Raw genomic sequence first — 17,392 nt, 5'->3', positions numbered from 1 at the left:
ATTTTTATAATTTATTAAGTATTATTCTCATCAGTCATTTCTTTTCCATATTGAAGAGTCCTAACTTTTAAAATCTCCTGAGAAGGGTGCTATTCCATATCTTTGAACATTGTTCTTGATTTGTGTGCTTTCTCTAGTTTTCTTATGGGACCAGACTGTTTTACTGAGTAGTTGAAATGTAGAATCACTCTGGGTTTTTAAAGTAGCAGGAGACTTTCTAATTGGTTTTCTATTATTGCCTAATAATTCTTAACACCAGATTTACTTATGTTGTTTTTGATGACTGCTTAGCAGATATTTAGATAGAAACAGTAACTCAAAATATCCTCCCTAAGTAATAGCAATTTATTCTGAGCTCTTGGTGCAGGTGCATTTTGGGTTGGTTTTGCCTTTGTTCATTACCTTGCATTTATTTCAGTTTCATCCATAACTTTAGTACATGCACTAAGTATCCATTGATTGCATTACAAGTCTTCACACTTTGCTTTTCTAGATTATCTTTGACTCTATCAAACAGTTCCAGTCCTAGCATAATGCCTAACAGTGCTCTTTACATTGAGAAACCTTGGAAGTATTCCTGTAGTTTGTTTCCTATTTTGAAAACAGTTTTTAAGATCATGTCATACCATGATAGGTTCGATGAAAGACCTTGTCAAAAGCTTATTGGAAATCCAAGCGTACTAAATCAATCAGATTATCCTTATTCAAAGGCTTGTCGACACCTTCAAGAAATTCTAGTAGATTAACCTTCTACCTAAACTAGATTTACTTTTCCCTCATATATCCTATGTATTGCTGTGTCCACTTGATTTTGCTGTTTGTGACAGTTTCTAGACACTTTTTAAGAATACTTTAAAAATAGAACAGGCAGGTTTTGAATTTTTCTAGCATTTTCACCCCAGGTTCTTAAAACACTTAACAAAAAAGGGATTTTCAAACCTGGACATTAAAGTTGAGCTCCTAAATCACTTAGTTTTAAAATTCCAGATTATTAGTACCTCACCAGGAAGCTTCAGCACCTTTCATTTTAGCATCTTCTGTTTAGTGTATCTTGATATATGGAGAGAATTGATTTCAGGCAAGCATATTTGAACAGTTGGGACTAATTAGTTACACACTGGAAGAAATACGAGTAACTTGCTAATAGGCATATATTAGGGTATTTGCTTAGGGACAGATAGACAATCAGTGGTAGAGACAGGAAAAGATTATTTGTTTATGGATGCATCAACATTTCTTTTTCATGGCACAGAATTTCACTTTTATTATACTAAGCTCAAGGAACAAGTTTTCTTCTGCTGTTACTCTTCTTACTAGCAAAATATTTGGCCTTAATTCTACATCATTATATATACAAGGTACTTTCTTATCGCTAAGCGAACTACAATTTCATGTCCATTATTACTGGATCCTATATTACTGGATCCTGTTTTTTCCTCTTTCTTGTGTGTATTGTGAAGTTATCCCTTATGTTTAAAAAAAAAACTGTATCAAGGATTTTTTCTCACCCATAAATTTTCCATTGTGATATCCAGAAATATTAAATCACCCAGAAGCATCCAGTTATTTATCCTGTTTCTCTCAGAAATGATTCAATCTTTTCTTCCCCTTAGTTAGGCTGTCTCTTGACTTCAATTATAAAACATCCTCTATTATCCTTTATTTCTATTCATATTGTTTCTGTCATCAGCTGAATGACAGCTTTTGTCAGCCTCATGTAGATGCAAATGTCAGCTGGTGGTTATTGAGCACCAAGAAATTCAGGTCCTGATCATCCAGAAATCTTTTAGGTGATGATACTGCAGTATAAATAAATAATTTTCTGTGAATTTCCCATTTAACAAAGCCATTCTCATTTCTGGCATTTAGAGTACATAAAAGTCCTGTATGCTGAGGGTCCAGTAGTATGATTTGTTCACAGTTTTTTCTACAACAGATCTGTAATCATTCTGTATTACCAGTGGCCGTTCAAGGCCACTGAACGGTCCTCTGCTCAAAAAACATTTCTACCATTTGCTCCTTATCCCTTACATGTCTGATATTATTGTCACCATATCGTTATATTATTTGGCCATTTTCTTTGATTTTTAATTGTGAAATGTCTTGGCTCATGTTCCACTTTAGAAAAGTGGAAGCAATATTTCTAAATTTTAATTGCATGATGAGAGGGGTTGAGAATTTAAGCTGTTTTTTACATAAATCAAAAGAGACAAAAACAGAGTTACATTCTATACCCAGACAGAACAAGTTTACTTTGATGAGTTCTGTAGAAAGATTTATTCAGATTTTGACAGCTGCTGAGGCATGACGGTGTCCCAATCTGGAAACACCACCAGCGATGGAAGCTGGAGAAGGAACACTGTGCTGAATACAGCCATAGTGCTATTATTTGAAAATTGGATAGGTCTGTTTACAGGAATACTTGTCAGATCCTCAAGGTCAAACAAGAAACTCAGAATATAATTAGGAGCAAACAGGAATATGGTGGTCAGACTGAGTGACTCTTTCTTTGGCACTGCCATCATGCAGGTTTTCTGTACTAACACTGAAGTGAGATTACAAACAAATTTCATGTAAAGAAGCAGTCATTTGGTGCTAATCATGTTTGCATTTCTTATTTCCATTTCAAATATAAACTAGTGACCTTGAACTGAAATGCTGACTATTTCATATTAATTCTTTTAACCAACTAAATTTACCATTATATTTTATTAAGAAGTCTGTCAAAAATGGGATCCTCCTTAGCAATACCAAGGACCATACAGACTGCACCATCAACAGCAAACAGCACAAGATGCAAAGAGACAGATTGACCATCACAACCTCTCGCATTCAAGATGAATCCTTTCAAGTTGTGATAATGTCTGACAGACATAAAACACCTTGCAAACAAGGAAAAGCTTTTCACTTTCAGAGGGCAAAAGTTTTATTTTCCACAAGAGCAAATCATAGCAGCATGTTCTTGGCTGTCAGAATCATGTAAAACTCTATAAGACACCAAGTACCCCTTCCACATACTTAAATTGGGATGTTTCTATCATCTGACCTGTTTTCTCACAAGGTGTTCTTTCCTTCTAAAATATAACTTGGCAAGAGGCAGCCTGAGTTCAAGTCTGAACTACTGTCCAAAGTCACTTACTTGTCAAGTGACACACTGCATCTTTGTATGTACACATTAAAATTATCATTTTGTTGACATGACAGTCAAGAATCCAGTGTAGAAGTCGAAGGTCCAAGCTAGCCAAAGAGTTTGCCCCTTTTCACTTTCTTCTTGTAGGGCTAAAACTTAGGTAGTAGCATAAGGTGCACAAATTGTGCATTTATGTTCCGTGTTTTGTATGACGTCTATATTCTTTGGACTTTCTTTTCTCCACACAAGCTAAACGAAGTGTGAGCAATGAAATCATATTAAACTCACCTAATCTGAAATTTGGTTAGATGTGAAAGAGCTTGAAAAGAGTCAGCAAAGGTTTTGGTATGTGTATCATGACAGAAGCTTTCTCCAATGTCTTGTGAGCTCTGCCAATATTTTGTGTGGATACAAATCAGGCAAAAACTTATAGATTCCTGTAAGTAGACACATGACCATTTTCACCTGCAGCCCTCTGTGTAGCTATTGTCACTGTTCTTGCAATGTGTAATCTTTATAAGAAAAATTAAAATTCTGCTACGGAAGTGAGGAAATCGTAGCAGTTTTTTATTACAAAAGTACAGTCCAAAACTTCCTGCAGAACAAACTAAGTATTTTCAAAATCCATATGTAAATTCAACAAGCCAAAAACCTAAGCATACCAGTGGGAATCTGCATGTACATGACTGACCCAGCAATGTGGGGTATTTACAATATCAGCAATAGAAATTAACATTAGCTGAATAGTGTGAAGAAACACAAAGACAAATAAGTAAATAACTTTTAAATATGTTCCTTTTTCCACTGTAATTTTTTTCTGAATTTCATAGTGTATCCTCATTACATATCACATACAACTTATGTTTTTACCACCTGTAATGGGAATAGTCATATAATATTGCAGTATTAAATCATAAAGCTTTACAATAATAATCATAATACATTACTGAAAAAATCTCTCCTGTATCACTATGTATTTTATTGATTGTATGACTTATCTCTGATCATTTCACCAGTAATTGTATCTGCCCTGTGATATTTGCTATCTTCTATTGCTCTTCACGCTTCCTACAATCCCCTTCCCTCCCTTACAAGTCTTTGCTTTGTAACATTGGATTCAGAAATCTTGCCCTTTAAACCAGAAATTCTTTAGCCAAATAATGTCATTTTCTATGTGACCTAGGACACTAGGGTCTTAGCCAATATAAATGCTTAATAACACCAGGATTTTTTAAGTTATCGTAGAAGCTGATTTGAATTTTGTATTATTATGCATGGGAAAAAGGTAAGGAATTCAGCTGTAATAAAGTCCCATTAAAATGTTTGCCCCAGAGTAAAAAATGAAGATTAGTACATTTGACATCAGATACTATTGATAAGTATTTCCATTTTTCAGAGAGATGAAGTGTTCTTCCTAGATTCCCCTGACATTCTTAAGATAAATTATCGTACTACCGTGCTTCAAGCATCCAGCACAAAAAGGGGGTCAGTGAAGGTAGAAAAGAAAGAAAACAACATGAAACAATAAAGGAGGATATAAAGTGAGCAATACATAACTCATGTTTTCAGGATCACTCAGCCCCATAGAGCTTGACAGAAAGTAAGAATGCCGTTTAACCAAAAATACTCATTAAGCAGTCAGTAAAAATTCATTGAAATTTTCAATGTGGGATTATGAAAGGAATAGTTGAACTGGGAGATCCCCATCTAACATCCTGCTCTGAAGCCAGTCTTCCACGTCCATGATAAAGTGCTTTGACCAGTCAGTTATTGGTTAGTCCTTGAAGATTTTGATGAGAAATTCTATCCTGGACTTGGTCAAAGAACAGTCCTTCTGATAGACTTTCCATCAAATTCAACAGAAGAGACTTCTTAATATTCTGAGGAAATTAGAAGGAGAAAATTTGTCAAAAACATTTTAGTAAGTCTTACTGAAACAGTAAAATATTATTGAAAAAAGCGTGATAAAGATACATGAAATGCTCATTTGGAAAATAAGGACACAACATGAAGTGAGCGCTAGAGGGTTTTTTTCTTTTCATTTTTAAATAACACTACATAGGATAGACTATGAGGTGGTGGTTTCAAATCTGCTTAAAGAGTCTGAGCTTCTGTTCCATGTACAAATTTGAGAGGTTTACTTTGTCTTTCATTCCTTCTCTCTCTCAGAAAACTGGATGGTATAATTGCAGCTATATAACTCAGTTAGTTAACACTCAAAGCATACTTTGGCATCCTACATTAAAAAAAATTCTCTGTATGAAACTAAAAAAAATCTCAGTCTCGGGATAGACAAAACAGAACTAACAGACACCTCGTTCACAGAGATGTTCCCTTTATATGTCAGGTTTGAAACATTTTAGAGATATATAGCAGAAGAAATGGCACCACAATTTCTGATTTGATGCTTTATGATAAAAACAAGGAAGAAAGAATAAGAACATTATTATTTTTATTATTACCAACATCATATGCAAGTGACTTGCTTTTCAGAGCTGATAATCCAATTTGTTTCATAAAGACAGACGTTTTCAATTTTAGTCTTTTTTTAATAGTTATAGCAGCTAGAATATTCATTCTCCTCCATGTTACCATTTCCCAGTTGAAAATTGATGTAGCACAAAGCATTGAAACTAACTGGAAAATACAAGTTTGATCAAAAAGAGTAAGTTCAAAGATGTTGCAAATAGTACAGATTGCGACATGATTTTTGCTTCTTTTTGAGAGATCCAAATGTGGTCTTCATGACATAATCAGGATGTGTATATTTTCATATACCTTTACACTTCAAGCACAATTTTAAATCAATAGGCCTACACAAAAAACAGTTTGCTTAGTAAGAGTGAATTTTACTTTTTGTACACAACCAGTATTTGATTTTTGCCTAACCCAAATCCTATCATGAAAATTGGTTGTTAGATATGTTGTGCTTGTGACTTCAAAACACGGCTGAATATTACTTGTAGGTGCTTTGTCCTCAAACCAATTCCAGAAGATACAGAAAAGAATTACTTTTAAACATGGAACACGGATGTTAATTCAGATTTTATGTAAACAATGTACAGTCTTCATAATAAAGTCAAGAGCAACCTAATTTGCAGGTAAAGGTGTGTGTTAGAACTGCAGCATGCCTCAGAAATGTGTTCACACCAAAAGCCTGGCAAATGCATTAAGACTGATCCATTCCTATCCAGGACTCTAACAGAAAAGTGGCAGTTCAGTTATTTGAATAGTTCACCTCTTTATATGAACCTTTATTAGGCTTTCCATTGAGCTCACGAGCTGTTTGGACTTTACCAGTGAGCATGCATGACGACAAGGTCCACGATGAAGTTCCCATGGACCCTGATTTTGTTCAGGCTTGGCTAGGAATCTAGCACCTTTCAAGCTCCGTGTGAGCTCTAAGAGTCCTGATCCCAATGTCCCTTTTCCCTTTGAAGGTTGCTTTGCCGGATGAGGATATTTCTGCAGGTACTGACTGCCCACCTCTACTGCACATACTTCCAGAACAAGCCAAATTTAGAGGCAGCAAGTGTGGAAAGAGTTTGTTGGATCTTCAGGACTTTCTTGATTAATTAAAGGTTGAGGTGTGTTGATGGATTTTTGAGGACTTACAGAGCACAAAAATGCTACACGGAATCATGAAGCCCACAGAAAAAGTCTTCTAAACTCACAAGCAAAGCTTTCTAGCTTTTGAAGACTCTCTGTACCCAAATATAAACAATATATTTGCGACATATGGAAGGAGTAGTATGGTCTTCAAGCAACCTAAAATTTAATTTAACAATAATATAAGAGGATAATAAGCTTTGCTAGGAAAAAAAAAAGTTTAATGAATCTTACATATGAAAAATGATCTAAAATCTTTATAAACATTCTTTAGAAAGTTCAAACACCTCAAATGAGGACCAAAACAAAACCCACAAAACCACTAGTTCCTCCCCTGAACTTGCATTCAGATTCAAGCTAACAATATTTGTCTTGCAAATATTATCTTACCATAATTATTTTTTTTCTGGGGCTGTGCTGAGGCACATGTGGGAATTGCATAGCATGGTGGTACAAAATCTAAATTGGCCTATGGGCAATAAAGTAGAGCAAGTAGGGTACTATAAAAAAATTGTATTTTCATTTCCTGACAACCTTAACTTTATTTTTGAATTTTATGTCAGTCTGGAAAAGAAGGTCTTGCATGCAAAAGTTCCTTGTGAGCCACAGTACCAATATTTTCTAAGATGCAATTTGTTGGTAAAGCCTGTTACTTCCTTTGAGAAAAAAATGAGTGATTCCTGGACACTTGCATTGCATGTGCCTGAGCTTGATCATTGTGAATGCCGTTGCCTGTTTTTTCTCTTCTATTCTGTGTCAACTTAGGGTAATAACCCTGGCTGTTACCACCAATCTGGATTCATAGATGTGCAATTCCCTAAGTCAGTCATGTGGATAATGTATTCTTCCTATAACTCTGTATTTCAGTTTCCGGACGGTGATGGCTGGAGTGCAATAGTTGCCACAAGAAAAAGTAATGAACCATTTAGCAGTTATACTGCAGTCTGTTGCAAAGTATCTCTTGGTGTCACTCTCTCTCCCTACCCATCTGTAGCAATAATCATGTAAGACAGTCTTTGAAATAGTGACACAACTGAGTGACTATACCAAGCATGAAAATCTAGTTAAAGTTACCATACCATTTCTGACATTGACCTCATTAATACTGCTGTATCACATCTGATTCTTAAACACAGACTGCCTTTAGATACTTATATTTCTTTGGTGAGTATAAAATACAGGAGTGAAGAGAAAATAACCCATTCTAGTTGTGATGAGGAATACAATAACCCATCACCATAGCAAACAGTATATTTTATTTGAAAAATACGAATAAAAGATTTTGTCCCTTTTGTTTATTAAAAGAAAATGTAACAATTTCTATCAGTAACATTTGCATAAGGATACTTTACATTATTCTTTTGTTAAAAAAAAAATATATATTTTTGGAGACTTTGGAAAAATAAGGATGGCCCAATACTTGCAACATGCTCCTAATGTTCCTTAGAATGCACTGTGCCATTTCTGTGTACTGCAAGTACAAGGGCTTAGCACTTTATAATCCACAAAGTAACCCTAGGCAGCATAATTTCATATTCTTCTCTGTATTTAGAACATCTCCTTTGTTACCCTATGTGTGAGTCCGTGAGTTTTGTTAACTCCAGACTTGCCCAATATTTAGATTTTCTGAAGGATGATTTTACAAAGCCTTAGAGCACAGAAATTTTGTAATTCCTTTGAAATACCAGCGAGAATATTTTCACACAGACATTTTCTTGCGGTATTCACAACTTAAACAACTGCATCAATTAGAATTCAAAACAAAAAATGTTTACAATTATTTTGGTTTTCTAAGAAGAATGAAAAAAATAAAGTGCATAACAGTGAAATTACTTTCAACTTTTTACAGTCTTCTATGTGTAACAAATGGCAACACTGATAAACTAATTTGTTTCCAATGTATGAATCTTAATATAATACCAGCTGAATTCAAGCTCTTCCTTGTCTTTAAAGTGTATTAAATTACATTTTTGACTGTTTTTAGGTTGACAATATATAAAATACTTATACAGACCATTGTCTCAGAAGACGTGTCGAGATTACAGCATACTGAGTGCCCTCACCATTACAAGAAAGAGGGTTTGTTTGAAAGAATGTGACTAATTAATTTGGTGTAAATGTACTATTAGTTGAACAGGTGTTGCAGAAATAAAATTGTAAATCTGAAAGCCCTTAAGCATCACTTTGTATGTGCCATTTAACTTTACTCAATGTCTTCCAGTTTAAGTAGAACTGGCAGTTTTCAGGGTTTAATTGTTAAGCGGCAAGAGGATTACTATTTAGGCTAATAGGAAAATATTTGAGAATATGAGTACACAAAAGATCCATGAAATCTTTAAGCAACATCTATACAATCAGACTTAACCATAAACTAGGAAAGAGTTTCCCACGATACTTTCACTGAATGTATACTTCGTTTAACCCAGCAATGCTACAAAATGATCGTGCCCTCCATGGCATACAGTGTTAATTTTCTTCCAGTTTAATCAATGTTAACATAGAAATTCTCAAATACAGTTTAAATTAGTTTCTAGGACACAAAGGACCAAAGGAAAAATTTGTGGGATCAGGAAAAGAAATCTGTAAACCTGTTCTTTCTGCACCGTGAGGCCTTTTTCTGTGGCCCTGAAGATTTAATATTCTGCTGTTTGTCATGCAATCAACACGGCACTGTGATGTGTATTTGAGTAAAAAACAGTAATCATAGCAAGCATGCAGATGTATCATGATAGAAAAGCACATTTGGCAATCACTGTGGATAGACATACCAAACAGGACACACCGCAGCATTACTGAAGCAGCGTCTCAATAACCCTGCAGAATTTTAAAGGATTCAGAATTCCTGGGGCTGTGGGTATGATGCACGTGCTGTACAGCAGCCAAGAGAGCACCAGGAATGGTGAAAAGGGCATTCTTATTTCTCTGAGATACGAACTCCTTCTCTCATTAACTAAATCAGAACATGAGCGTAAGGAATGATTATTTGCTTATGTCACTGCATTTCTGGTGGCTTTAAGCCTGAATGTTCTATGATGCAAATAAAAAGAAAACAATGGCAGGAACACTTAAAGCACAAAATACAATTGATTTTCCCTGCTTTGGTGCAGGGCCAGAGGGAACAGACATAAAGATAACTAATACCTGGCTCTCAAAATTATAGTACAACAATGAATGCAGTTTTCATGCAGATGTGGTATAAAGTATTATGGCCCATGGTATTACTAATGCTGAAAGATTTTCTTCTTAGCACTCTACTCATACAATATAAAAATTTAGATGTTGGCATAAAGCAAGTGCGATCTAAATCAAAAGATAATTTATCCTCATAAAATCCTGCACTACTAGTTGCTTCATTTGGGACAAAACTGAAACACATCCTAACTCTACTCCCAAAAAAGACAATACAGAAACCATTCTCAGCTTAAGTATAACTCTTACTGCATTAAAACACCTGTTTAACTTTACTCTACAATGAGAATGTCTCCTTAAATGCATTTCTAGAAGATTCTGTATTTGGTAAAATTTAAAAAAAAAAAAAAAAAAATCTGAACGCAGATTATTAAACTACTTTCAAATCATCAGCAGAAGATTTTAGGGTTCAGGGTTTTTTCCCCTCTAAATTGCCTTGTGGGTTCAGATGTTGACAGAAAGGGAAACATTACAATTTTCAAGTTGCAAACAAAACAGTGTAGTAAAAACCAATTCTGGAACTACAGTGCAACTAATACTTTTTAGAGTTTGAAAAGTTTCTTACAAAGCTACTTGCTAATTTTTCCAGAAGGCTGTTTAAACCAAAAGCAGTCAACAGCAGCTCAGGAAGGAGTTCATTAAAAGCAAAAAAAAAATCCTCAAAGCAGAACTGATCAGAAGTTTCAGTCATGTCTAGGACCTACCCAGCCATACAGTAAAGAAGGGAAGGCTTAATAATCTGGTTCACCTGTGTGTCCCACAGTAGGTTAGCAATTAATACAGACCCTGCTTGGAGGAGCAAAAAGTACTCCTCTACTAAGCTGAAGGTAAGTGGCACCTAAAATGCATAGGGAGGAATCTAGTGGAGCATACAGATCTGTATCACTCTCCACACCAGCCCAGAGAGTAAAAAAAAACAGTACGCAGCTTCTGCTCTGGGCAGTTGCCCTATCAAATGCATATTGCAAGAAGTCCACTCCCCTATGCGGGGCTACAATTTTCTTAGAAGCAGAAGACCGTATTAGATGGTGAACCTTATAGGTCATAATCTTTCACGGGATATCATGAGCTCTCGGTCCTCTCATAGTATTATACAAGAAAGACAAACAAAAGGTTAAAGTTTCAAACAAAACAAAGGAAAACATAAGAATCTGCTGGATTAGGTGTTAAGCAGCCTGCAATGTTAAGCAGAACCGTTAAGCAGTTCTGCAACGCTAAGAAGTTACTAACATAAGAAATCAATTTATTTAATCTATAGGAACCATAATAATGGTACATTTTAATTTTTTCGTCCTCCACTGACTTAAAATGTTCCTGTTCCCATGATGCTTGAAATAGGGAGAGAAAAGCTTGCTCTGCTTATATGGAAATTACTCTAAGATAAATACCAGTAGATTGAACTAAAAAGAAAAAAGCATCATCATCTTACTCTTTTTGTTTCAATTTTCTCCGTTCCAATGTCTTACCAGCAGCTCTATTTTGCTTTTAGTCACACACGGAAATAGAGAGACATTATGATTAAGAACTCTGTGTTCTAAACTGACTGTTGTAGCTCCTGGACTCAGACCAGCAAAAGACTTGAAAAGCTTCATCTATTGACATAAGTGAAGCACAGTGAACTAAACAGCTGCATAGCTTAATGGTGCTGCCGTTGTTTTTATTGAAAGAGCCTATGCTTTATCTGCTTTGCTACATAAAGAGTACTTTGGACCCATTCCATTTAAATGAATGATGTTCCTATGAAAAAAACAAAAAGAAAAAGCACAATACTGGAAACAACAGTTCCTCCAGCACGCAGTAACAGAGCAGGTCTGGGGTTATGGGCTAGAACCATGTTTGGGCTAACAGCTAATGATGCCATCCCTCTGTTAGCTGGTTGTAGATGGAAAGATTATGAAGGACATAATGAAATGACATCATCTCAATGCAACCTGCTAATTCAATAAGATTAAATCATCAAAGGACCATTTATTTAAGAGGACAGGTGTGACTTATCCCTTCTGTAAAGGAAATGGACTGTTAGCACTTCTCACACTGATAGTAAACCCCATTGGCTACCTCACATTGGGATCACAAGGCCTAGAGCACAGCTAGAAATGCAACATCACAACCACCTGCAAGAGATTTGCTCCTCCGTTAGCTATCTTCCTAAACAGGCATGACCATAAACTTACTGTAACTTGGAGACGTTAAGCATATTGCAATAAAAATGTCATTGCTTGGCTTTACTTAGGTATTGTTACAGATACGGTACCACGGAATTTATTGAGCAATTAAAAAATATGCACAAGGGACAATAGCTTCTTTTTTCTGTATTTTTCAAAATTTGACTTTCTTCCAATTGGAGAACCCAGTTTCAAATATGAAAAGGGCACTTGTTCTACAGTAACTGCATACAACTTGCTCAGTTCCAATGTATTCATTTTTTGTTACTGTTGCTGCTGTTATATCTCCAGTTGTTTAGGAACTTCTCCATTCTGGGAATTACAACTAAGTTGTTCTTTCTGATTCTATTTCCCCATAGAGTTCAGCTAGCTTCTTGAACTCGGGTCCCCAGTCTCCAAGGTAATTATAATCCTGGTCAGAGTGTGTTGTGGCTGAATCCAGAGAGCTGATAGATCCAGCTTCTGATCTATGACCCTCATAGGCATATGTCTGTAGGGAGTCATACGGCGGCACGCTGGGGTCCAGATCAGCCTCTGCTAGTCTTTGTTTAATGAACTCCTGAACATCTACACTGTCAAGGCTTGAGGAGGGATGATGCCTGGGCACAGGCTTCACTTCAGGACGAACATCCCTCCGGTATTTTAGCTCCTCAGCCCCTGATGGATTCCGCAGTGCTGTGATGTCAAATGCTTCTGTGTCTTCTTCTCCACCGCCCTCATCATCATATGTCACAACATTTTCCCGGACGTCTTCTTCTGAAATGATCAAGGGCTCCTTCTTGCTACGTCTTAGGGTGATGAAAAGGACCACAATTGCTAAAGAGAAAACTGCAGATATTAGATTAGGTTTAAAGTTTACGTCTGAAGTAAGTACTTATATGCTACAGAAATAGCAGATACTAAGTCATGAATACAAGGGTGTAATACTTTCGGCTAATATTGTTATTCGGAATCATTACATCAGGCACGTGTCTGTAACAAAGGGTCACCAAACCTGTCCAATATGGAAAAGAACGTACTTATATTCCTAAGTGAGCAATGCCTTTGCTGTATAACGTGTTACCTGAAGATAGATTACCGTATGCCTGGAAAGCACCGATGAAATCCATACAGCTGTGTTTTGACATAGCAACATGCCAAAGTGCAGCAGGCTGAGATCACACAATTAAGGGGAAAATTAATAATGCTGTACTGAAACTACAAACTTCCTATAGAGCTTTGTCTTCCAAAGGGCCAGTAAAGAGCATTCTTCTACTGTATATTTTCTTTATGGGGATTGCTGAGGTTTCTTGAGCCAATAATGAAATTCACTAATTAGATTATCAGGGATCTCATAAAGGAGATAAAAGGGGATAACATACTTTCAGTTAAATGAGAAATGAGTAACTAAGGCTGACATTTTTCAGAAGCATTGTTAAGGGCTTTCAGTGCTTCATTAAAACCGATATTTACCATATATATTGAATTGAAATGTAACAGGTTTATTTTTTCTGTTATGAATATTCAGTCTTGGATGATAAAATGTAAGACTGTAAACTAAATGTATCACTATACGTTTTAAAACAGCTTTCTGACAAGGTAGTTCTGAAGTAACCTGTGAGAAAAGTAGTCTTTAGAAAATGTAGAGCCTTTGGAAAAAAAAAAAATCCCTAGAATCTCCTATGTGGGTCACAGTGCAATTCTCATTATTTCTTGCTGTCTCTATAAGAATGCGGAAAGGCACATGAGTAGTACAGAGATATGTACTCAGCAAGTTGTGCCTCTGCCAGGAAAAAAAAAGAGTAATATTAACTAATGGGTAACATTCAAATTGGTCTGGGCAAAAAAAAAAAAGGCAAGAGAAAATGCACTTGCAGGGGCATTTATCTGATGGAGTCATCTTATAGTCTTATATGTCCCTTGCCCCTGTGGATTATGTTGTGCATTGCTGTCAGTTTATCCCACAAAGGTAATTAAGAAATGGCTTTTGTACAGTGCTAATGGTGCTTCTTACAGTGTAATGCATTTCAAAAACCTTTCCTCATCTCTTTTCTATCATTTTTCACACTGTTCTAGACATAGAATTAGAGTCAGTGGCTTTTTGAAATCCTTCCAAATTACAGAAAAAAGATCTGCAGTGCTAATTACCTGATAACCTCTGAAAAGTAATTTCTAGTGGATTCCAGATATTCATGAATGTACTTTAAAGGCATTTTTCCCTATTAATTTTAGCTAAACCTTTCCCCCCTAATCACAGCTATGTGTTTCTAATTACCTCCTACTACCAGGCAGCCTCTGGTTCAAAACCATATCAGATTAACAATTTCTGCCCTGTCACATTCAGAGAGCCAGTGGAAGGATAGCATTACTTACTTAATATTGAAAATGGCTTACCAAGAAGAATGACAACACAGAGCAGGATTGCGATTAAAGCTCCAGTGCTCAAGCCAGCCGAGGAGAGGAAAGCTTCAGCATGGCAAGTTCTCACTCGTCCATCTCTCTCACACGCACAAACCCGAATTGTGAGAGTACTGCTGCTGCTGAGAGGGGGCACTCCACCATCAGAAATCAAAACTGGGAGGTAATAGATATCTTGAGTGGCTCGACTGTATCTCCTTCGTCTTGTCAGGATACTGGCTGTATTATCTACAATATCAAAACCAGAATATCATATTAATGAAGCAAAAAATTAAAAATGTTATTGACTGTTTGTTTCCCATCGAGTAGAAGCACGGGGCATCTTAAAACTAGACAGTCCTAGAAATTGCACAATCTAGAATTAAAACTTGACAGGAAGCATTTGTGGCCAACAGAGGAAAAAGAGGAGGCAGAGGAAAGTAATTAGCATTACATAAATAAGATTATTGAAGCTCAAGTGCCTGTCTTAGAGCCTAAATGAACTTTGACAAACATTTTGGGCCCAGTTTGCAAGTGTTTTAATCCCGTGTTATGCTGTTGATAGTATATGGACCCTTGTAAATGTGAATATCTGGAATTCTGAGAATATCTGTTTTGGGATTCATCCACAACATAAAATCCTCTTGATTCTCAGAAGAATGTTAAAAAGTCTTTAGTAAAAGTTAAAATAAGACTTCCATGTTTTACTGGTTTTGGTAGGTTTTATAGATCACGTGAGCTTTCAGAAAACAACGGAAAGGACAGTAGCCAAAGACTCATGCTGTGGGGATGTCAAGAGGAAGAAGGAAAGGGGAGAGGGATGGAGGAAGGGAGAGGGAAAGGAAAGGAAAGGGAAGAAAGCAGATATTAAATTTTCTAAACTGGTAGAGGTTAAAGGTAAGTAAGGAAAGGGGAGAGAAAGTGGTGTAAGCTTATGTCACCATTATGTTACCTACAGGTCCATCTGGCATGTATTGCAGTCAATGAGAATACTAATGTTTATTACACGCACCTTGCAAGAGCATTTATAGGCACTAATTAGGATAGTAAGTTGCCACCCATATCCCTTTAACTCCAAGAAATTAAGAGGCATAAAGAGAGTGCAAGGGAAGAAATACTACGATAATATACAGTTACATCTTATTTTCATATGTGTAAAATTTAATTTCAGTTTTTTGCCACCACTTTAAAAGTACTGGCCCCTGAATAAGAGCCCACAGATAAATCGAACAAAATTGGAGATAGTGAGAAATCAGAGACATGAGCAGTTGTAGAGAGAGAGAGATAGGGACTGAGAAATGGGAAGAGAGATTGGAATAAAAGAGCTCTCCTCTCGTACTGCTTGCCCATGATTAACAGTCACACAGTTTCGAAACTGCAGGGTTGTGGGTTTGGAGTTTTTTAACAAACAACTCAGGGGTGATAAGTGCAAAAATACATCTGCTCGGTTTCTCTTCCTATTACAAACCGACCAGAAAACTGCTTCTTTTTCCTTACCACTGCAGCTACAGCATTAAATAGGTTTATCGTAATCTATGGAAAAATGAAGTCTGTGACACTTTGTGAAAATCTGTTGCAACAATACAGCTAGTGTGGCGTATTTTAGCCCATAGGACTGATTACTTTCCACATACATATTTGAACGGAGGAGTTAAGTTTTTTTTTTAAACTGGATACAAACTGTTTACCAGGTGACTACTCTTCATACCACATCTTCTATCGAGTTCTGTGCCAAATTTTAAAACATTGATTTTAACTCACTTCTCTCAACATTTTGTTTTTGTGTATCACCCGACAGTGGTACTGAGAAAAACTGATAGTATAGCCCCAAATCAGCATAATATCATAACATAATATATTTGGTAACAGGTTTCACACAAGAAATATATATGAGGTGGGAAGTAATACCCTTGCTGTTGAGCCAAGAACTGATGCCGCAACTGCAGCATCAACTGCACTGAAGTTCATTAGCTTTTCTTCTTCACCCCCCTACTTATCTTCTTGGAAATCTCCAGCATAGTGAGTTTGATATAAAGTCACTAAGTTTTGTTCTTCTAGTTTGCAGTGGGTGCAAAATATGATTTTTATTTATTTATTTATTTATTTGCTGTAGACCTTGAAATCCTCTTGTGCTTGTACATGTCAAGGTATACTTTTGATGACTGAATCCCAAGATTCATGCCAACTTCCTCTTTAGGGGCATGACACCAGCCACTTATAATGCTGTTTATATTCATTCCATTTACAGAACTCTATTAAAACGAGAATGAGGTGAACAGATAATTCTTTCATCTGAAAAAATCTGACACAGAGTAAGATCATAACATTGTGGAAATAATATTTGCACAGAGGTTATAAAATACCTATGATAAAACATACTATTTTCCTTACAAAGTTGCCAGGTACTACACACACACACAAAAAATAAAAAAAAGTGTTTTCAATAACCTGTAGAAGAACCCCAACACAGAGGTGATTGAAAGATATATAGTAAATCAGTATTTTCTTTTGATATAGGGTTGTGGAAATTATTCCTATATACCTATAGCATATGACATGCAGACATATTTATTTTATTTTTATAAAAACTCTGTTAAACTTTAGCTCTTCTCCATATTGCTTAATCTAGGCTTGTGAAACCTTATTAAAACATACTGTGGTATTCTCAGTAATGCTGATTTTTTTTCATTATCTTTTTGTTAAGAAATAAATGATTTCCACATTATTCTGCAACTAGACTAGGGAGCAAAGTGTTCTGTGTTATAATTGAGTCAATTGATTGAAGAAATCAAGCTTGATATCACTGAAATTCAGATTGCATTGATTGTGTAAAGAAAACTATTCCCTAAAACAGAGTGAGCAGTGGCCTTAAGGCCATAATTACAGATTGTGCCCACGCAGGGAGGTCTTACTAGGCTCTGCT

At 36.0% G+C, this 17,392-nt stretch overlaps 1 protein-coding gene across 1 annotated transcript in view; it reads right to left on the bottom strand.

Moving 5' to 3' along the window:
- Positions 1-12,418: 12,418 nt before the first annotated feature.
- The window catches only part of CDH18 (cadherin 18, type 2), a gene marked incomplete at its 5' end in the record, with an annotated part of 68,988 nt that continues 64,014 nt past the window's right edge, over positions 12,419-17,392 (bottom strand). Inside the window, 2 exons of the mRNA XM_009587831.1 lie at positions 12,419-12,909; positions 14,467-14,718. Coding sequence (XP_009586126.1) covers positions 12,419-12,909; positions 14,467-14,718 — 743 coding nt within the window. The remainder of the gene's footprint in view (positions 12,910-14,466; positions 14,719-17,392) is intronic.

This window comes from Fulmarus glacialis, unplaced genomic scaffold (genome assembly GCF_000690835.1).
Source record: "Fulmarus glacialis isolate BGI_N327 unplaced genomic scaffold, ASM69083v1 scaffold8031, whole genome shotgun sequence".
NCBI lineage: Eukaryota > Metazoa > Chordata > Aves > Procellariiformes > Procellariidae > Fulmarus > Fulmarus glacialis.
This window is presented reverse-complemented; position numbering and strand designations above follow the sequence as displayed.